The 20,975-nt window shown below is 36.1% G+C and overlaps 1 protein-coding gene across 4 annotated transcripts in view; it reads left to right on the forward strand.

The window, feature by feature from the left end:
- MSR1 (macrophage scavenger receptor 1) overlaps positions 1-20,975 on the forward strand; it is a 75,337-nt gene that overhangs the window by 11,738 nt on the left and 42,624 nt on the right. For 3 of the 4 annotated variants that reach the window (XM_087856457.1, XM_045808477.2, XM_045808481.2), the window contains exons 2-6: positions 3,464-3,510; positions 4,015-4,121; positions 6,454-6,567; positions 12,123-12,535; positions 17,817-18,003. In XM_087856457.1, the coding sequence (XP_087712583.1) occupies positions 4,019-4,121; positions 6,454-6,567; positions 12,123-12,535; positions 17,817-18,003 (817 nt within the window). In that variant the 5' untranslated portion in view covers positions 3,464-3,510; positions 4,015-4,018. The remainder of the gene's footprint in view (positions 1-3,463; positions 3,511-4,014; positions 4,122-6,453; positions 6,568-12,122; positions 12,536-17,816; positions 18,004-20,975) is intronic. The other variant, XM_045808479.1, reaches the window with a different exon arrangement.

The following is a 20,975-nucleotide window of genomic DNA, read 5'->3' on the forward strand; positions in this document are numbered from 1 at the left end:
ATTTATTTGAAAGAACACGTGGAGCTTTTAAACAGGTATATGGAAGAAAATAACGTTCATCCTGCTTTATTGAGGCCAAGATTAGATCAGTAGGTTATCATTCTGGATTTGCCACATCTTTCCTCTTTAAAATAATGAAATGTTTAAGTTTTCTGTAAGAAGCATCCATATAGACTTTAGTTGTCATTTATGTATCCATAAACACACAGGAAATCATTTGAGGGATATCTCCAAAGACAGTTTGGGGAATCTGTACTGTTGCTGAAGTTCATGAAGATTTTTTTTTCATGAAAACAAATCTTCATTAAAAACATGTTAACAATCAGATTGTTCAAGGCAAATACTACAGAGAGAGAAATAAAGCTCCCAACCGCCTATCCACATTGGGGATTTATGTTGAAGAATGGTTCTCGAAGAGAAATAAGTATTTGGAAATGTGTGAGGATAAAGTTATTGGATTTCTTTTTTTTCCTTTTTCTTTTTTTATTTTCTTCCTTTCTTTTCTTTTTTTTCTTTCTTTTCTTTCCTTTTTTTTTTCTTTTCTTTCTTTTCTTCCTTTTCTTTTCTTTTCTTTCTTTTCTTTCCAGGGAAGCAATTATATAAGGACCAGGGAACGTTATTGACACTTACAGGGTGGCAACCAGGGATGATAAACATCCTCCACAACAAAGATAGTCCTTCCCAAAAAACAAGTTGTCCCAACCCCGGTGCTGCTAATGCTCTCCTGAGAACTACAATACCTTGTGGCCATAGCTAGCTGCTGACTGGACCTGACGAAGTCAAAGTGGGGACTAATAAGGAAAAAGCTAGAGTGAGTGGCAGTGTCTCAACAGCATGACATAGTCACCCAGTCCTAAGATTTGGTTCAGCTCAAGGAATCTACCAGAAAAGTAGAATATAGAATAGAAAGAAGAAGAACCAGAAGAAGCACATGTTTTTGGTCACCATATCTTCAAACATCCACCTTGTTTAAGAAACAAAAAACTAATATATGACTAATATCTTACCAAAAGAAAAAAATCTAGTCCATTCATTATTAAGTATATTTTTTATTACAGGTTGCTTTAGGCTCTGCTAATTGAATGTTGAATGGAAACAAACACGGTCCATCCTCTTAGGTCACTCAAGGTCTAGAGAGATTTATCAGATTCAAAAGGTTTCATCCCTTTTACAAAAAAAACTATTCCCATCTAGAAGACTGAGTAGTATAAGAGATCTTTCCATTTAAGTAATAATGGAGTTATAATATCACAAATATTAGGACAAAAGCCATGGTCATGCCCAAGGAGAAGGGGCCAGTAAGTAGCTTGAAAGAAAAAGATTTCTGGTTAATAGCAGGTATATATAAACGTGTACTTCGTGAGCCCATTTAAAAAAAATTATTTAAATTCTAATTAGTTAACATACACTGTAATACTGGTTTCAGGAGAAGAATTTAGTGGTTCATCACTTACATACAACACCCAATGCTCATCACACATGCCCACCTTAATCCCCCTGACCCATCTAACCCATCCCCCAGCCACCTCCCTCCATCAACCCTCAGTTTGTTCTCTCTCATTAAGAGTCTATTAAGGTCCCCCACCTTTTCCCCCTTCCCATATGTGTGAGCCTATTCTTTATAAACTGAGTTAAAAGATAAACAGCTTTGCTACATAGTCCCTGTTGCTTTGAAGTCTAGTTTTAAAATGGATTCAGCTAAGCTTTCTTGTCATCTCTGGTTTAAAAAGTATTTGTTTGTTTTGCTTGACAAGTAAAGCTATCGTCCAAATCAAATAATAGAATAAATTAAAAAGGGAGAATAGGAGAGTCTGCATCTGAATTACCCAGTTTGGTTTCCTTATGGTAAATTTTCCCAGATAATTGTTTATTTCTTTCACTTTGTCTCTGCCTAAGAAAAAAGGATGTAAGTCCTTTACCTTCCCCTTATGTCCCCTTTTCCCACAGTAGCCAAATCACTTAAAGATGGTCCTTTGTCAGATCAACAGGATCTGCAGGAACTACAACCGGTCCACAAAATGATGTATATACAAAGATTGTCACTGCAAACTGCAAAATAAAGAATCAGCTTGGTAGTATTTAAAATATATATATATAGAGAGAGAGAGAGAGAGAGAGTTCAGTTACATCCTTACTTGTTGATACCCCTTCCCAAAGCAGGATGAATGTTTGCATACAAATGATTGGCCTCCATTTCCTGGACAAGATGTGAGTTTGGTGTCCCAGAGCTGCCTGTGCACTCAGTTAAAACCTCAGCTGTACTAAATCCCTAACTCAGAATTAGAGAAAATAAGAAATGATCATAAGATGTCGACTTCATGCTAAATTTATCAATCAAGTGAACTGAACTATTTCCAAGAAAAAGTCATAACAATTTTTTTTCGCTGAAAAATGTTCTTAAAATGTGCTTCTCAGACTGATGGCAGTCTGCATCATTAAGAGAACTTGTTTGCGGGGGCAGGGGTGCCTCAGTGGGTTAAGCCTCTGCCTTTGGCTCAGGTCATGATCCCAGGGATGGAGCCCCGAGCCCCAAGTCAAGCTTCCTGCTCAATGGGGAGTCTTCTTCTCCTTCTTCTTCTGCCTGTCTCCCTTCTCGTGCTCTCTCCCCCTCTCTCTCAAATAAATAAATAAAAAATCTTTAAAAAAAAGAGAGCTAGTTGATATATTCTTCTCCAGTCCCATCCATGTTGATGCAAATGTTGGGTAATCATTTTCCCTAAGATGGCTGAGTAATATTCCATTGTATATATGGACTCCAGGAAACAAACTGAGGGTTTTAGAGGGGAGGGGAGTGGGGGGATGGGCTAGCGGTGATGGGTATTAAGCAGGGCACGTATTGTATAGAGCACTGGGTGTTATACGCAAACAATGAATCATGGAACACTACGTCAAAAACTAATGATGTACTGTATGGTGACTAACATCATAATAAAAATAAATAAAATAAATTTAAAAATTAAAAAGAAAAAAAGCTAGTTGGAATTGCAAATTCTTGACCCCCACCTAAAATACAGAAACTCTGAGGGTAAGGCCCATCAGTCAAGCCTCTCAAAGGATTCCGATGCATCTCAAAGGGATGTAGGCATAGATTGTACCACAGAATATAACTGTGCTTAAAAAGCCACAAAGACAGATTCGTGATGCTTCCAATGTATAATGAGGGAAGCCCTGAAAGAAAACAACACAAAAAAGAAGAGAAAAGGAAAATTAAGTTTTTCCTTTGGTTTCAATCTAGTGACTAGACTTTATCTTTGTAATGTGATAAACAGATGCCTTGGCCAAAAAAAAAAAAAAAAAAAAAAACTGGCTCATGAAACTCTGATAAAAGATCACAGGAAATATTTGTGTCAGATTTTGCATAACTATTTGTTTTATCCAGAACCTCTGATGAAAGATCACAGGAAATACTTGTTCCAAATTTTGCCCAACTCTTTGTTCTAACGGAAATTCTTTTTCTTTTCAGCTAAACAGTTGTTTTCTGTCACTTGGGAAAAGATTATTATTTTTTAGGTAAGGAAGAAATGTTACCTCTCATTCTCAAAAACACACATATGTAAACACGGATATGCATTTGTCCATAGAAAGATACATGAGTAGATTCCATGCAGGTCTGTCTTTCAATGTGAAAATTAAAACTTATGGGTAGATAACAATATATTACTAGATATGGCAGATAGGTAAATTTAAGTAATTGATCATACTTGTTCCCTTGCTAAAATTGCATTTTATTTATTTTTAAGATTTTATTTATTTATTTGAGAGAGAGAGACAATGAGTGGTTGGGGGGGGTGCAGAGGGAGAAGCAGACTCCCCGCTGAGCAGCGAGCCCAACTTGAGGACTCCATCCCAGCACCCTGGGATCATGACCTGAGCCAAAGGCAGACGCTCAACTGACTGAGCCACCCAGGTGTCCCTAAAATTGAATTTTAATTTTCAGTTTCAACTTGAGACATTATGCCACAGGGCCCTAGACCTTTCATGTGTAACCAGTGTGTTTTTCCATGTGTCTGATAGAAGTATGGAACAGTGGAATAGCTTTCTTGATCAACAGGACGACACTGATAACTGCTCAGAATCTGTGAAGTTCGATGCCCGCTCCATGACAGCCTTGCTTCCTCTGTGTAAGTACAAGAGTGGGGTGCCCGTGGAGGTTGTCCTTACAGTTAGTGACGCTATGTAAAATTACAGTCCTGGGATTTACCTTACATGTGTATGAATGTTAAGACTTAGTGGACAAGTAGGTCTTCTCCTCTTTTGAGACAGAATAGAAAATAAGCTTAGGTTGGACTAAAGAAGCTTTTTTGTAGGTTAAATTAGTTCACAATGTTGATGGAGTCCTCTGATTTCTCAGCCACTGGACGAGGTCCTGGAAATAACTATACCCCTAGCACCATTAATTAATTTTTGAAAATCATGGGTGGTATGTACTTGTATTAGTTTCCTAGGGCTGCTGTCACAAATCACCAGAAGTTGGGCGGCTTCCAACAACATTTGTTCTCTCACAGTTCTGAAGGCCAGAAGTCTGAAGTCAAGTGTCAGCAAGGCCATGCTTCCTTTCAAGGCTCTTCCCTGCCTCTTCATAGCTTCGTAGCTCCTAGTTGCTCCTGCCAGTCTTACTGTTCCTCGCCTTGTAACTGCATCACTCTGTCTGTGCCTCCATCTTCACATGGTCTTCTTCCTGTGCCTTTATGTGTCCTCTACTCTTCTTGTAAGGACACCAGTCATGGGACAAGGGCCCACCTGAATCCAGTATGACCTCATCTTAACTTGATTATACCTGCAAAGACCCCATTTCCAAATAAGGTCATATTCACAGGCAACTGGGTATAAGACATCAGTGGTGTCTTTTGTGGGGAAACAGTTCAGTCCACAGCAGTGCTGAAACAGGTTTGCATGGTTAACAAGAGCTCAAAAGAATCTGTATTCGGTTATAGTTGGACAGGTTCTTTTTTTCTCTTTAATTAATTAATTAATTAATTTGACAGAGTTGTGTATAATTCTGCTAAGCTTTAAAGGCTGGATACATTTCACCAAAAGGGTAGGGCAGGTGAAAGAGGATCCACAGGAATTTCAGTCAGAGGAAGCAGCATATTGCACGGGACAAGGTGGACGAGTTCTTACACAGACAGACCTGAAATACAAACCGTAACCCCAAGGAATGACGGGTATTGCACACTACACAGTCGATGGGTGGGAGGATGTGGCATGGATGAGACAAAAGGAAGACAGATCCTAGTAAAAGCTGTTTAAGGTAGAGATGTCAAGAGATGAGGAGGGAAGACAGAGGTACTAGGGACAGAGAAAAGGCAACAGGAAGTTTGGAGAGCTACTTGAAAGGTAGAATGCAGAGGATTTTATTGTGAATTAAAGATAAGGGAGATACTGATAAGTTTCAGGCTCATTCAGCTTGGCAAAGGGATAGCCCATCTTGCTTGTTTTGTAGGTGGTTCTTTTTCTTTTTCCTTAGATCTTTCTTTTTTCTTTTCATTTTTCGGTCTTTTTTTTTTTTTTTTTTTAGCTTTTTTTTGGTCTTATTTTTACTTAACAATTTTTTCTCCTTTTCCTTTCAGTCCCTCATAGAACATTATCGAATAATAGCTAAACTTTTATTTTCAATTTGGGAACTTACAACCTGAAAACAAAATCTTTCTTATTGTGCAATGAAAGCAATGGCCATAGGAGAGAAATTGTTAATGGATGTTTTATTCACCTAATCAGAGAAAATGTCTTCGTCCTCTGCTGAGATTCCTCTCCACATTGAGTTAACTTTTCCACAATTAGTATCCCATTATGTGAATCACTGTTCCAAATAAATGGATAATATGAAAATATTAATATTTCCTGAAATACCCAGAGGATGGGTTTCATTGATCCATTCCGAAGTGTAGTCAGAATGTGAATAGTTCTCATTTTTTTAATGTATTAAAATCATAAGAGGTATCCAAATACAGAATTATTAAGATGAAATTAGAAAAGAAAATTTGCATAATTGTCATTGAAAACAGATGTCTCTTTTATCTGATTTAAACTCTGAAAAAAAATCATAATTATATAGTTACTTGAGGAATCTGATTTTTACTCAGAATGTATTCCCATATGAAACAGAAGAATAAAATTTATGTTTGACTATGTTGATATTAATATTAAAATATATCCAAAAAATATTAAAATGTGTCAACTAATGCCGCCAGACGAGACAAGTATAGGTTGTAGAGGTCAGTAACTTTGTCATGGATGTTTAGTTAATGGAAAGTCAATCAGATGTTCATAGTGATGCCTGTATTGGCTTTTCCTGTGACTGTTGCTTTTGCTTCCTACTGAATAAACGGGGGCAGATTTTTTGTTCCCCTTTTATTCCAATAGGCTTGGTAGTAATGATAGAATTGGAGATTACCAAAATGTTAATTAAGAAGAGTAAGGTATCTAACACTAGATCGGGCTTTTGTTTTTTAGATCCTAAAAATGGCCCTACGCTTCCAGAGAAACTGAAGTCCTTCAAAGCTGCACTGATTGTCCTTTACCTTCTTGTGTTTGTAGTTCTCATACCCATCATCGGAGTAATGGCAGGTACAGTATTCTAGAGTTGTGAAGCTTAGCAACTCATCTTGTGAATTACTTGTAGAAACAAAAGGAAGCATCCAGTCTTTTGTACAGGGGAGATACATAAGGAAAATGTCACATCACAAAGTGCTTCTCAAATTCATGAATTAAAAAAAAAAAAGATTCTTCAAAGTTATTAGGTAAAAAAAAGATAGTATAGAGAATGAAAGATTAAGATAAAAATACAGCTATGTGAAGATGAGATGGAATGAATTAGACCATTCCAAAGAAATGTGTGTCCTCTGGAGTCCTATGTACTTCTAGTGGTGGGTGGCAGATTGTATGGTAAGTATCCCAGTTGCCACTGTAAAGACGTAAGCAGGACCATTTACATTCACAATGCCTAAAACAAAAGCAAAACAACAACCAGAAAACAAGCCAGTTGTTTGAAAAAGCTCTTCTGCTCCTAGCACCGAGAGGAGAGAGAAATATTCTTGCAAGTCCTCACAGAGAAGAGATCTTGCCTAATAATAGCCTGTACTTCAGCAATATCTTTCCAGTTGATATGGCCACATGTTTCATAAGGCTATTATTTTAAAAATTTCTAAAAATAACCTGATGTCATCCCCTCAACCTAAAAAAATTAGAACACTTTAGAGGCACATATTTCTTTGGCAAGTCTAACTTGAGGAGGGGATGGATTTGAGGGTTTCCGCAGGGGTGGATGGCTTGCATATAACTCAGTCAGATCTGTAAATATTATTCCCCTCAGTAGCCTTTTTGCTGGATTTGATTGGCATTTGAATTTATATGCCTTGTGGCTTTCCTGTTTGTGACTGGCAAAATGTCTGGACGTAGGCTCTAACAAGCGGGAAGTAGGATACATTTTTATGTGCATACTAATAAGCTTGACAAGAAAAGTGCTTCTAAACACAAGGCCAGCCTCCTCTGTGAAGAGGCAACCTAAAGGAATATTCTAAGACAGAGCCCAAATTTGCTAAGAAATAATAAAACCACAACAAGTGTGACAGTAGCTGTCACTTTGGGGCATTTACTACGTTCAGACACTGGCCTTATAAATATTCCACAGATTATCTTAATATACCTTTACAGTTGCCCTTGAGCAGACATATACTTATTCTCATTATCCACAAAAGGAAACTGAGACTGTTCAGTAGAAGAGCTGCGTTTGCCACCCATGAGTCTTGACTCCTAACCTCTGTGGTCTGCTCTCTCCCAATGGAATTGAATTTTTAGAACAAAATGGGATTGGCCAATTAAACACATATATGCAAAACATATCCATAATTTTAGATGAAAAAATATTTCCAGAGGTAAAAATGAATTCCTGTTTTGGCCATTACAAAAATAAAAACAGAAACCCACCACAACAAACTGAACTGATCAACCAGGCAGCCCAACCACAGTCATCTATAGAAAAGGACTGGTTATGTCTGTCATTGTAACAGCTGACTTCCTGATGAATTGAGATTATCTGTATGTTGTTTATGTATGTGCTTATGTTCATTTGAAATGCGCAGTCAAAAGACGCTTTGTTGCTTGGGATGTATAAGCTAGTTAGAATTGGGGTAAATTCCACCCCTTTTATACAAGCCATGGCCTGTAGAGTCAGCACCAGGGAATGCAACTTCTGTTTGAAAGGCACATGCAGAATGGGTCAATGAAGTCTGGAAAGAATTCAGGGTTCTAACCAAGTTCAAAATCTTTGGGCTATTAGAAAATACTACCAGGTTTCCATGTTCATTGTTGGGTTGAAGTGACTGATCCAAAGTAGTTGCGTTGGAAGAAATGAATGAATGAATGAATGAATGAATGAATGAATGAATGAATGAAAAAAGAAGAAAGAAAGAAAGAAAGAAAGAAAGAAAGAAAGAAAGAAAGAAAGAAAAGAAAGAAAGAAATTTTGTTTCCTAAAACTATAGCAGGTACCTAGTAAGACTAACAAGAAGTTAAAAATGTTCAAATCTTACTAAGTCCACATTAGCACTCAAATTCACCAGAACTTGGAATGGATCTCACTGTTTCTATCACACTCGAATAAACAACTGACAATCCATTTTCAACTTTGACATTACAGATCAGAGTATTTTCCAAAACCAAAACAAAACTAATGCAATACATATCTCTACTTGATATCAAAAAATTATAAATAAAGGTAAAATATATCCCTAAAAGATAGAAATTACTCTGTTTTGGCAAATATGAATTGATGGATGAAATAAAATGCTGTGCAGAAAGACTCTATTTAAATTTAAAATGTCTTATATGATGAAAGATACTTCTTAATGATGAAAGCTACTCCATATGCTATCATTTCTTAATGAAACTCCTGAATCCCTATCATAGTACGACAACATAATAACATCTCTGACAGTAAAATACAATCTAGGATTAATGCATATATAATTGTTGCTGAAATACTGAAGATTCTTTAGCTCAAATAATACAAAATTTTGCAGGAGAAGATATTAGCAACATGAAGGAGTAAATGTGATCTGTGAAATATCAAATATCACTCTCTCCCTGAGGGTTTGCATAAGCCATAAAAGTTTGCCTCCTTTCAAATGTGAAATAGAAAAGTCACAAAATGCCATCTTTCCAATGATAATGAAAGAAATGAGCATTCGAAGATCTGAACTCTGGCATTCTTTACCTAGATTTATGATACAGAGTTAAACAGTTTTTTAAGAAGTTAGGATTAGTTTTCATTTGGATTTGGGAAAACAAGCAGTGTTTTGTGTTTGTAAATCTGTAAGCAACAATGTAGTCTTTATTGTCAACTTTATGTTGAAGTGCATGTCAGATAGAAACCTTTGGTCACATGATGTTTTGTCAGTTCGTCTTCCCTTTCCATCCTGTGAAAAAGATTTGCTTTATCCACGTGAAACAGAAGTTATTTCCAGGGAAAGAAAAATTACATGGTTGAGCAATTAGATCACTATGCTTAGTAAAATAAATTGCAGAAACTACAGTGCTCGTTACAACACCCAACCTCCCCCCAGTTTTTTTTTATACTAAATAGTATTAATTCCCCATCAGTATTTTCAGTGTTGTGCATACAGACACAGAAGTCACAGAATTTGAATCCAAAATATTAATAACAAAAAAGCTGGAAGTTAACAAATGCTTATCGTAGGCCAGGAAGTAGTATAAGCACTTTACATGTATTAGCTCCTTTAATTATTTCAACACTGACTGTTAGAATCCTACCAGACAGTTAGTAAAATAGAAGCCCTGGTAAAATAACTTGCCCAAGATCACAGATTAAAAAGGAAAGAGCAAGAATCGCTAACCCAGGCAGGTCCACTCCAAACCTGGATTCTTAACTGCTACTTAGAAAAGGCAATAATCATCATGAAAGGAACCTTTTTAAGGGACATCTTTGAAGTAGTTTTTACAAAATTATTCGTTTGGGTCTCTATTGCAGGCAAAATCCATTCCCAGTTTTACATTCCCAGAGTTCCTCAAGCAGTGCTCCACACATGGTAGGTGCTTAATAAATAAATCATAGAATTAAATGCCTGAATGAGGCTGTCAGTCCAGAACTTGTTCCCCATACTTAATGTAACAAATGTGATGAGATCCAACGAAAAAATACATTTTTTTGTCCACTTCCTTAATAAATTAAGAAGTATAAAATAATCCACACTCTGGATCATAAAAAATGTTGTCAAACATTTTATTAATTCAAATAAACTAATTTTAAAGAATCTAACTAGGAAAATATGATATAATTTGGCTTTTTAAAGTTGGGATTTAATTGCATGTATAGTTTCATACTTATTCCTAATATAATAATAGGTACAATAGCAGTCATCATCAGACAGCTTCTTTAAGTAAAGATGGCAAAGACCGTGAACGCTGTAAGATCATATCTTTCATGGATAAGTCGCTTTAATTTGGACAGAATTTTCCTGTGGGCCATCTGTGTGCCGTGGGATTTACATGCCTTCCCTCATGCATCCTCAGCACCACTGTTGGAAGCAGTTACTACATTTCGATCTTTGAGGAACTTAAGAAGAGAACTTTCCCAGAGTACCCCAGCTAGTAATTGAGGAATGGAGCTAGATTCTAGAATCAGGTAGCTTGTTCCTGAGTAAATACCAGCCTCTCATTTATATAACAGGTAACTTTGAGCTTGGGGTGGAACTAACTATCTTTCATGTGTTATCTCGATTCTCAAAAATCCATAAGGCTGATACTACTGCCATATCATTTTTATTAAGAAAACTGATATATCAGGTATAGCTGTTTATGTAGATATATTTTTAAACCATATACAACAGTTACTCTTTTTATTGCTCAATAATGGTCAAATGTGAAAAATCCTATGCATTCCAAATAAATGAATAAAAGACATATATGTTGATAAAGTAATAATATAGATAGAAATAGAGGGAGATATGAAAAAGTCTTAACTATCACTGATTAGTGGTAAAATGGTACTTAACATTTTTTGTATATAATTATGTATTATTTTTATCTGCAGAGCTAATGTTTATGCTTTTCATGATTTGAAACTCCAAACATATTACTCTAGATCTTTTCAGAGGGATAATTACCTTGTTTAGAGAACATGTGCCCATTTGGAAATAAATATCGGCAGCTCTGTATATCCCCCAAATATAATTTAATAGATTTTTTTTTTAGGAAATAATTACTTAAAAATTGTTCCTGAAAGCATTGCATATATTAGTAAAAACAGAGCAAATTAAGTGTAGGAGTTCTGTTACATAAATCTGGTAGATCCATACAGATAAAACAATGTAGGTATTAAAATTATTTTTGAAATAATAATATGCTAGTGAAAAGAGAGACAGATTTGGTATACATACACCAAAATGTTAACATTTAACTCAGGATGGTGAGATTAAGAATAAGTTATTTTTCTTTATTACATATCTTTTGAAAGTTTTCTGTGATGAATATGTATTTTATAATAGGTAAAGAGGAATCTTACAAAAATAATATTTTTTAAAGTGAAAAAAAATTATTTGCTCAGTTTCTGTCCCACCAATAATAAATAGGCCTGTATAAACTGAAAATGACAATTCTCTGCCAGCTTAAGTGATTGGATGAGGAAGGTGAGCCAACAATTTACTCATATAGTAGATAACACTAATACTTCTATTTTTACTACATATTGTTTTTGTCACATCATTTATCTTCATAACAGCTAATGTATGCAACATGCTTGCTTCAGATACTGTGTTAAGCATTATCTCATTTTATCCTAACAGACCTGAGGAATAGGATACAATGCACTTCATAATCGTACTGTCAAAGCCAAATGCAGTGGCTCCGAAGATGCATATAAGCAGCAGTTCAGAAAGGATGACTTGATCCTGGAATAAATTCTAATGGGAAGTGGGAAAAGGAGGCTGGCTGTCTTCCTTTCAACAACATGTGTAGTGTGATTCACACATTGTATATTTAAAATAAATACCCGGTTTAGGATTGCATTCAAAATGTTAGAATGGAGTGGAATGATACAGAATGGAGTGGTGTATGCATTTAAGGATACAGGCCATGACTCTGTTTATTTTTACTTAAATATACAGCACAGCTCCTGAAGAGGGAAATGATGAATTGCACAGTTGGTTCAATTAATGCAAACGAAATATCTCAAAGTCTCACAGGAAAAGGAAATGACAGTGAAGATGAGATGAGATTTCGAGAAGCTGTTATGGAACAAATGAGCAACATGGAGAAGAGAATCCAATATATTTCAGATACAGAAGCCAACCTCATAGATTCAGAGCATTTCCAAAATTTTAGTCTGGTGACTGATCAAAGATTTAATGATGTTCTTCTCCAGCTGAGTACCTTGGTTTCCTCAGTTCAGGGACACGGAAACGTGATAGACGAAATCTCCAAGTCGTTACTAAGTCTGAATACCACATTGCTTGATTTGCAGCTCAGTATCAAAACACTGAATGGCAGAGTCCAAGACAATACATTTAAACAGCAAGAGGTAAGAGTTTTTGTATTAGAAGGTCACATGCCAAGATTGAATCCATCTAGATCCTATCTCCTCAGACAGTTCAAGAAAACAAAATTTGCAAACCCCGTTTGAATATTATCTGACTTACCCTGATTCCTCTGGCAGTCTTACCAGAAGATTGTACATGAATTTACCTACTGTCTTCTCCCGGTTCCCAACACAATGGGGGATATTTTCCCATTGGATATAGACTCTCATAAGGTATTTTAGTTCTTTAAATCCCCTTATACTACCTCTTGAGACTGTCTAAACCAATTATAATGTTTAGATTATCTTAGTGGGTACTCTGTTTTGTAAATTCTACAACAGACCCAAATTCCTTCATCATCAAAGAAATGGAAACCTCATTTACATGAATAACATACAAAATCTACATTTTTAAATAGTTTGTCATTCCCAAGAAGTATAATTAAGTTTTAATGTGTAAAGGTAACTATAATTAAAGAGGTAAATTTTGAGTAATACTTACAACATTTTATTTTTATCATAGGACCAAATACACAAGAAAGGAGAGCAAGCCATGTTTAGACCAGGTTTTCAGCAAAAGTAAAAGGCCAGATGTGAACTGTTCAGTCTTTGGGAACTACAAGGTCTCCCTCGTGGCTATTCAGCTCTGCCATTCTAGTGCACAAGCAGCCAGAGACAACATGTAGACACAGGAGGCAAGCTGTGGTCCAGTTAATCTTTGTTTACAAAAACAGACTTCGGCCCATGGATCATAATTTTCTCACCTCTGCTATAGACTGTACTGTGGCCAGCCCACCTGATTACTTTGTATTGATGGAAAGAAATTAAAAAGCAAGCCCCTTACTTCAAAATTGTTTTTTTTTTGGTTGTTAAATAATTATAATTCATTCCATTCCATGAAAAATAAGCATATGACTAAAATTTACTCCTGTGAAAAAAACAATCTTTCTATTATCAAATATCTAAGACCTAAGATCATAATTAATGTGAAGCCTATAAAGTTTCCACCATCAGCAAAGCAACGTTGGCATCTTGGTAGTAAATTTTATTTGAATAGACCCATTTTTGATTAATGAAGCTGTTTTCTGTATAGAGACAGTATTAACAGTAGTGATTTTTAAAAATGGATGTCACTTAGAGAGGAACAACAAACCTCTAAAGTTATAAAAGATGAAAACCAACTAAATTATTGACTAGGGAATAGACAAAACTAGTTAAGAAGGAATAGTCTACATCTTTATTTGTAAGGTACAATCACTCAGAACTTTTGAATTTCACATGATCCTGGTTTTAAGATGTCAGAGGACAATGGCATGGCTGTATAAATACGGGGACTTTGTTGGAAAACCTCATCCCAACACCAGCCTTGATAATCCATGTCACCACTTCCAAAATCTGTGTTTCCCACACTGTTAATAAGTATCTAAGTATATCAACTACTATTGAAATATCATGGACTCTGGGGCACCTAGGTGGCTCAGTCAGTTGGGCGTCTGCCTTTGGCTCAGGTCATGATCCCAAGGTCCTGGGATTGAGTCCCACGTTGGGCTCCCTGCTCAGTAGGCAGTCTGCCTGCACCTCCCCCGCTTGTCCTCTGTCTGTCAAACAAACAAATAAATAAATAAATAAATAAATAAATAAATAAAATCTTAAAAAAAAAAAAGAAATGTCAAGGACTTAGGCTCTGCAAGGGTAGAGAGAATCACAAAGTAGTAACAGTCTACAGAGCAGAAGACTAGGGGAGACAAACAAAATTTCAGTTATGAGACTATGAACTGATTAAGTTGGAGGGAAAGAGGAAGGAAGAAGAAATATTACGTTATATAAAAACAGTAAAGCAGTGGGACAGGGCAAGGAGAGAGAAGATGGACCAGATGGACAGACAGGATATATTCGGTACTGCTAATGCCCCAGATTCAGTAGAGACTATGGGATATCTGTGAACTCACATCAAGAGTTGAAACCAAATTGGAAACTATTTAGAAGCCAGTAGAAATCTTGAACATGTTTGAAGTGCTAGTTACTGGAAATCAAAATCTGGTGATCAGTGAACTCTTAGGATAGATCACACTTAGGTTTTGGACAGGGTCCTGGCATTAGAAATGAAGGTACGAGGGAATGGAGAGACTTCCAGAGCTATTTTCTTTTTCCAGGCAGCAATCACTTGTAGAGATTGAGAAACTAGGTCAGTACTAGTGTATGTATATGGATGTGTGTGTGCACACACATGTGCTCATTGAAAACAATATCGGAGCCTCATCCCGCTGTTGCTTAAACAGTTTTATTCATCTTCAAGTCTTTAGCCCAATGCAGGAATAAGTAAATTAAATGAATGCCTGAATCAGTAGATGCTGTTTGAAGGAAAGGCTTCTAAGTGATACCAGCATGATGCCTATCAAGGACAGACCAAACATGAGTTTGAGGGAAAAAAGTACACTAGCACAAAAGGAAAGAGAGAGGTGGGAATTCATTGTGCTCCTTGTTCATAGAAAGGACTGTAAGACTGCAAAATTAAATGCCAGTTTCCAACGGGGCCGCTGATGATAGAGTATGGAAGGTGTGTATGGATGCTGAATAGGCTTTTTAAAAGAAATAATAAAATGCATTTTCCGTCTTCCCAGTAAAAATTATTTCAAGTGAAATCTGGCTAATATGAGCACCATATGCAGCTTTCAAAAAAGGGAATAAAAGGCAGCGTTAGCTTTGTATATGAAGAACATGGGAGAGTCCTGGGTTTTTGGCAGAAAATCAACTGCTAGCCCCCTGCCCTCTGCTCCGTGACTACCTGGAGCTACCCAAATGTAGGTGAGCATATTTTTTATGTTGCTGTGCTTTATAAACATCCATGCTCACATCCAAGCTTTAAACATGGTTTTCTAAATTGTATTTTTTTTAAGATTTTATTTATTTATTTGTCAGAGCACAAGCAGGGGCAGCGGCAGGCAGAGAGAGAAGCAGGCTCCCCACTGAACAGGGAGCCCGATGCGGGACTGGATCCCAGGACCCTGGGATTGTGACAGGAGCTGAAGGCAGATGCTTAACCAACTGAGCCACCCAGGTGTCCCAAAATTGTATTTATTTTAAATGTTATATGAGTTTCAGGTGTACAATGTAGTGATTTAACAATTCTGTACATTACTCAATACCAAAAAAAGTGTAGTCACCATCCATCCCCATACATTATCACAATATATTTTTTTAAGATTTTATTTATTTGTTTGACAGAGAGAGTACAGGCAAGGAGAGCAGCAGGCAGAGGGAGAAGCAGACTCCCCACTGAGTAGGGAGCCCAATGCAGGATTTGATCCCAGGACTCTGGGATCATGACCTGAGCCGAAGGGAGATGCTTAACCAACTGAGCCACCCAGGTACCCCCACAATATTACTGACTGTATTCGCTATGCTGTACTTTTCATTATCATGACTTATACTATATGGTATGGAAAATGCCAAATAGTCAAGGAAGGAGACAGTGGAGACAACAGAATAGGGTTTTGGATGAGGGAAGGCACAGTTAGAAAAGTAAAAACTGATAAGCTTCTGTGCTTGAGTGTAGTGCCACCGAAGGGGCCAATCTAGGTATCTGTTCATTTCCTTTCAAAGGCTTTACACCCTGACTGCCTTGACCCCCCCTCACATCAACTTGTCCTGTCCAGTCAAAGCAAGTGTAATTTTCTCTTTGTACCTGGATTAGGGAGCAATACACCCCTGGCTTATTTCTGTATACCAGTGGGAAATGAGAATACATCAGCAGTTAAGCAGAGATGTCCTTAGAAAAGTACTGAGCATACCATGATGACAGAGGATCCGATAAAAGTAGAACAGAGGGACGGAAAATGTCAGTAGAATGGATGAGAAGGTTTGCTACATAAGAAACAGCCCAACACCCAAAGGAAAACCAAGCCAAAGTCTTGGAAATAAAGACAAACATTGTCAAAAACTTTATTATGACTGTATACTTAACCTCATCATAATTTGAAAAGCAAAATAAGTAGAATGATTTATCGTGTATTTACTCCTAACTCTGCAAACTTAAGTATGTTGAAGGTACCCAGCATGTGGGTGCTAAAACTAGGCACTGATACGTGATTAGTAAGATTGAAAAAAATAGTGCCATATATTTGGGGCACCGCAGCAGTACTGAACAAAAAGTTTAATATTTAGTTCCTCTGACCGGATCTACTTCCAGGAAGCTGTCCTATAGAAGCCCTTTACAAGTATGTAAATATATATATAATGTTCTTCATTGCAGCATTGCTTAAAGGTGTAAAAAAAATATATATGCAGCTCAAAACTTGATCTCTAGGAATCCTAAATTATGAAAAAGTACATTAATATAATTCCACTAAATTATTGAAAGTAAGGCAGTCTCTAAATATTTTCATAGGTAAATATCCTCAATATATTATTGAGTGAAAAACAAAAGCATATTGTAGAATGCAATATGATCTCTCCTATTCACAATCTGTGTATGCATGGATATATATAAATATACACAAATTACATATGTATTTGAAAACAAAATAATAATGAAACCTCACAGAGATAATAAAAATTGAAAGTAAGAGGGGTACTTGGGTGGCTCAGTCAGTTAAGTGTCTGCCTTTAGCTCAGGTCAATATCCCAGGGTCCTGGGATTAGCTCCCCATTGGGCTCCCTGCTCAGTGGGCAGTCTGCTTCTCTCTCTGCCTCTACCCCTTCCCCTGCTTGTGCTCTCTCTTTCAGTCTCTCTCTGTCTAATAAATAAATAAAATTTAAAAAAAAATTGAAGTAAGATGTTGTTAAAATTCTAGTTGAGATTTTACTGAATGTGAAAAACTCTCCTGAAGTATTTCCCATTACCACTGAGAATTATGACATTAAACTTTATTATTGCTGCAAAACATTTTAATATACAAATTTTATCAAATTCACAGAATTGGAATATGCAGCTACTCAAAGTACAGGACAAGAAATTTCACTTCTGATAAAAATCATACAAGTTCTTTGTTTCATTTTTAGCATTGTAACATCTATATTTTTAGGAATCAAAGATACCTTGGTATATTCAGCTAATTTTTCAGGGACGAGGGTGTAACAATTCAGTCACTCAGTTAAAAGAGGAAATGCTTCAAAACCAAAAAAATTACTCTCTTAAGGCAGTTTTCTAATTTCTGCATTCTTACTCCATAGTGTTCTATAATATTTAAACAAAAAAATACCTGGCTTTCAGGGCTTCTTAAACTTACGGATTTGATAATCATGTGTGTAATAAAAATCACGGATGCTTGCTTGTATTTCACAGGACATGAGTAGATTAGAGGAGCGTGTGTACAATGCATCAGCAGAAATTATGTCTATGAAAGAAAAACAAGTGAATTTGGAACAGGAAATAAAAGGAGAAGTGAAAGTACTGAATAACATCACTAATGATCTCAGACTGAAGGATTGGGAACACTCTCAGACATTGAAAAATATCACTTTAATTCAAGGTAAAATATTTTCTCATTCTTCCAGGAAATAATATATCACAATATACTGATACGTGCAGAGATCTGGTGTTTGAAATCCTATGGTATGAAATAGTTTTTGAGCATATGTTTACTACAGATGTCCAGAGAAAGCAATTTTGAGATCTTATCAAGACATGGTAACATAACAGTATCTTGGTATTCTTTAATTGAAAGTAATAAAAAAAAATGTCTTTAAGGTCTTAACGAGTCATTGTTCAAAATCTCCCATGTTAATGAAGATGGCATAAGGCACCACATTCTCTACCTGTCCACAGATAAGCTTGTTAATTCTGTTCTTCAAAACTTCCAGTCTTTTTTACTTCTTACCTGACTGTATTTTTAACTAGAAAGGTCTTTGAACTCTATAAAATAACAAAATAACGGTAAGTTTGTCAATTTCTTCTTTGGTTGCTGTTGATAAACCATAGTAAATTGAATCTTACTGATTTTTAAATCAACATACACATCATATATATTTTTTACTCTAGCTTCTATTTACATTTTAAGTATTTTCTCGTAGTTTACTTTGTTTTAGGTTTCTCTTACATAAAGAACACTTTTTTTTTTTTTAAAGATTTTATATCTAAGTAATCTGTATACCCAACATGAGGCTCAAACTCACAACCCTAAGATCAAGAGTTGCAGGCTGTACTGACTGAGCCAGCCAGGACCCCCAAGAATACTTTTTTAAAACTGTGCAATCTAACCATCTTTTCACTGTACTTATTTCTGCCATCTTATTTTGTGGTGTTTTTGTCCAGTTCTATGTTCCATTTCCTTCCCTTTCTTGTCTACTTTTGGATTGATTGAGATTTTTCTCATTGAATTTTTCTTTCCACCAAAGGCACCAAAAAAATTTTGGAGACTTTCTAATCTATTTCTATTTTGTTGGTGGTTGTCCTTGAACTTTATCTTAATGAAGTCTAACGATCGATATCTTCACCTTTATCCTAAATATACAGGGAACTTAAAAAACTTTGTCTCATGACCCGTTTCCCTGATTTTCTAATGTTTTTGAGTACACTTTATTTCTATTTTATGTAGTTTAAAAAAAACACAAGAATTTAGTCAATATTATTTTTCTTACGTTATATAGACAATATTAAAATTTGCACATGAGTTTGCCAATTTGCCCTTCTAAATGCGCCTCAGACACCACTTCTGGGATCATTTTCCTTCTTCCTAAAGTATATCTTTTGGAGGTTCATTGAGTGAAAGTCTAAAAGGTGAGACCTTTTGATTTCATTTTCTCGATTTTGTCCTTGATCTTTAAAATTGTTCTACTGCATACATATTTCTTAGGTTGACACCTATTCTGGTTGTTTCAATCCGTATTTTGAAGGTACTTCCCTGGCTTTTGGCTTTCCTTGCTGTTTTAAAAATGACTGCCAGTCCGCTTGTTGTCCTTCTTGTCTTCATTACCAGCAATTTCACTTGTTGTGTTTTTATATTGATAATTTATTCATCTTGCATTTGTTTTTACTTCTTACGTTTGTGGATTTCAATCCAGCATAAATTCAGGAAAGTTATCAGCCCCAGTCTCTCTGAATACCGCTTCTTCACAGCCCTATCTTTTCTTATGTAATTCTAATTAAATTCATGTTAGAGCCTCTTATTCTAGCTTCCATGTCTGTTAAACTCTGATTTGTAATTTTTATATTTTTATTGTATTAGTAATAAACAGAAACCCATGAGATTTTTACTGCATAACACTAGTTTAGGGGGAAAAAATACTTCAAGTCTAATATCCAAGTGTTTACAAGAAAAAAAAAAGGTAAAGCAAGTCCCAGAAAACTATATATAGTACAATTTTGTTTCTAATGCTCACAATTTAGCAAAAGCAAATAATGTGGATTTATAGATGCATTCATATGTAATAATGGTGGCTTGTGAAGTGCAGGAAAGTGGGTGAGAAATACAAAATTCAGGCTAATGTTTAACTCTACAAAGGAAGAAGATGAATGAGATCGGGGAGCACCAATATAGAGACCTATTTCTTGATTTGTGACGTTGCAGGGGTGTTCTGTTTTATTGTGCTTTATAGCTTACTTACATGGAATACATTGCATGCATTCTTTAATTATTACATTAACACAGATGACAAAGAAAATTTTGAATTAATCAGCATCCCCTCTAACAATTAGACAGCTCCACTTTGGATTTCAAATAGCCAAAATTTTAAAAATCCAAAACCAAACCCTTGATTCTTGAGCATCCTACCCCATCCGCTCCCCCAATCTGTTGCTTTCCTGGCCGTATCATTATCCAACTAGTTACCCACTCCAAGATCTCAGAAGCTGTCTTTGATGTCTTTCTGTCACTTCTACATCTGATCCATCTGTGAGTCCTGTTAACTCTTCTCGCACACAATATTTCAAATAAAACTGCTTCTCGCTGTCTCTTCTGCTACTACTCTAATTCAAGCAACTGTACTTGTCTGATGCCCTACATCAACTTCCCAGTTGTTCCTCCTGATTCAACTTCTGATTCATTCTGTATTATGCAGAGTAAAAGAGGGGGATTAAGAAAAGTTAGTAGATGTTTTCGCTGTCATGCTTAAGCCCCTTCGATATTATTCCCATTGACCTGGAGAATAAATTCCTAATTGGTCTGGAACCCATCTACTTATCTGCCTTCATTTTCCCATTTCCCCTCTGGCATTTCCTCTGTCTAGCTTGAAAATCTGGAAAACTGAAAGTGCTACTTAAAAGTATAAGTAACGAAGGAGGAAGTGCTAGTTTCACTTCTTGCTGTCTGTAATGTGCAGCACACTGCCGCTCTCTCGAAATATCTTTTAGAGCTCCACTCCCTCCTGGATTCACTCAAAACCACCTTCTTACAGGTCATTTTTTCCTCACCCATCTCTCTCTGTCATCATGTGCTTTAACTTCTCCACAGGACTTGCGACTTCGTGAAATTGTTCCACATACACATCGGCTTATTTATTTAGC

This window comes from Ursus americanus, chromosome 27, assembly GCF_024610735.1.
Source record: "Ursus americanus isolate L20-20 chromosome 27, mUrsAme1.1.p, whole genome shotgun sequence".
NCBI lineage: Eukaryota > Metazoa > Chordata > Mammalia > Carnivora > Ursidae > Ursus > Ursus americanus.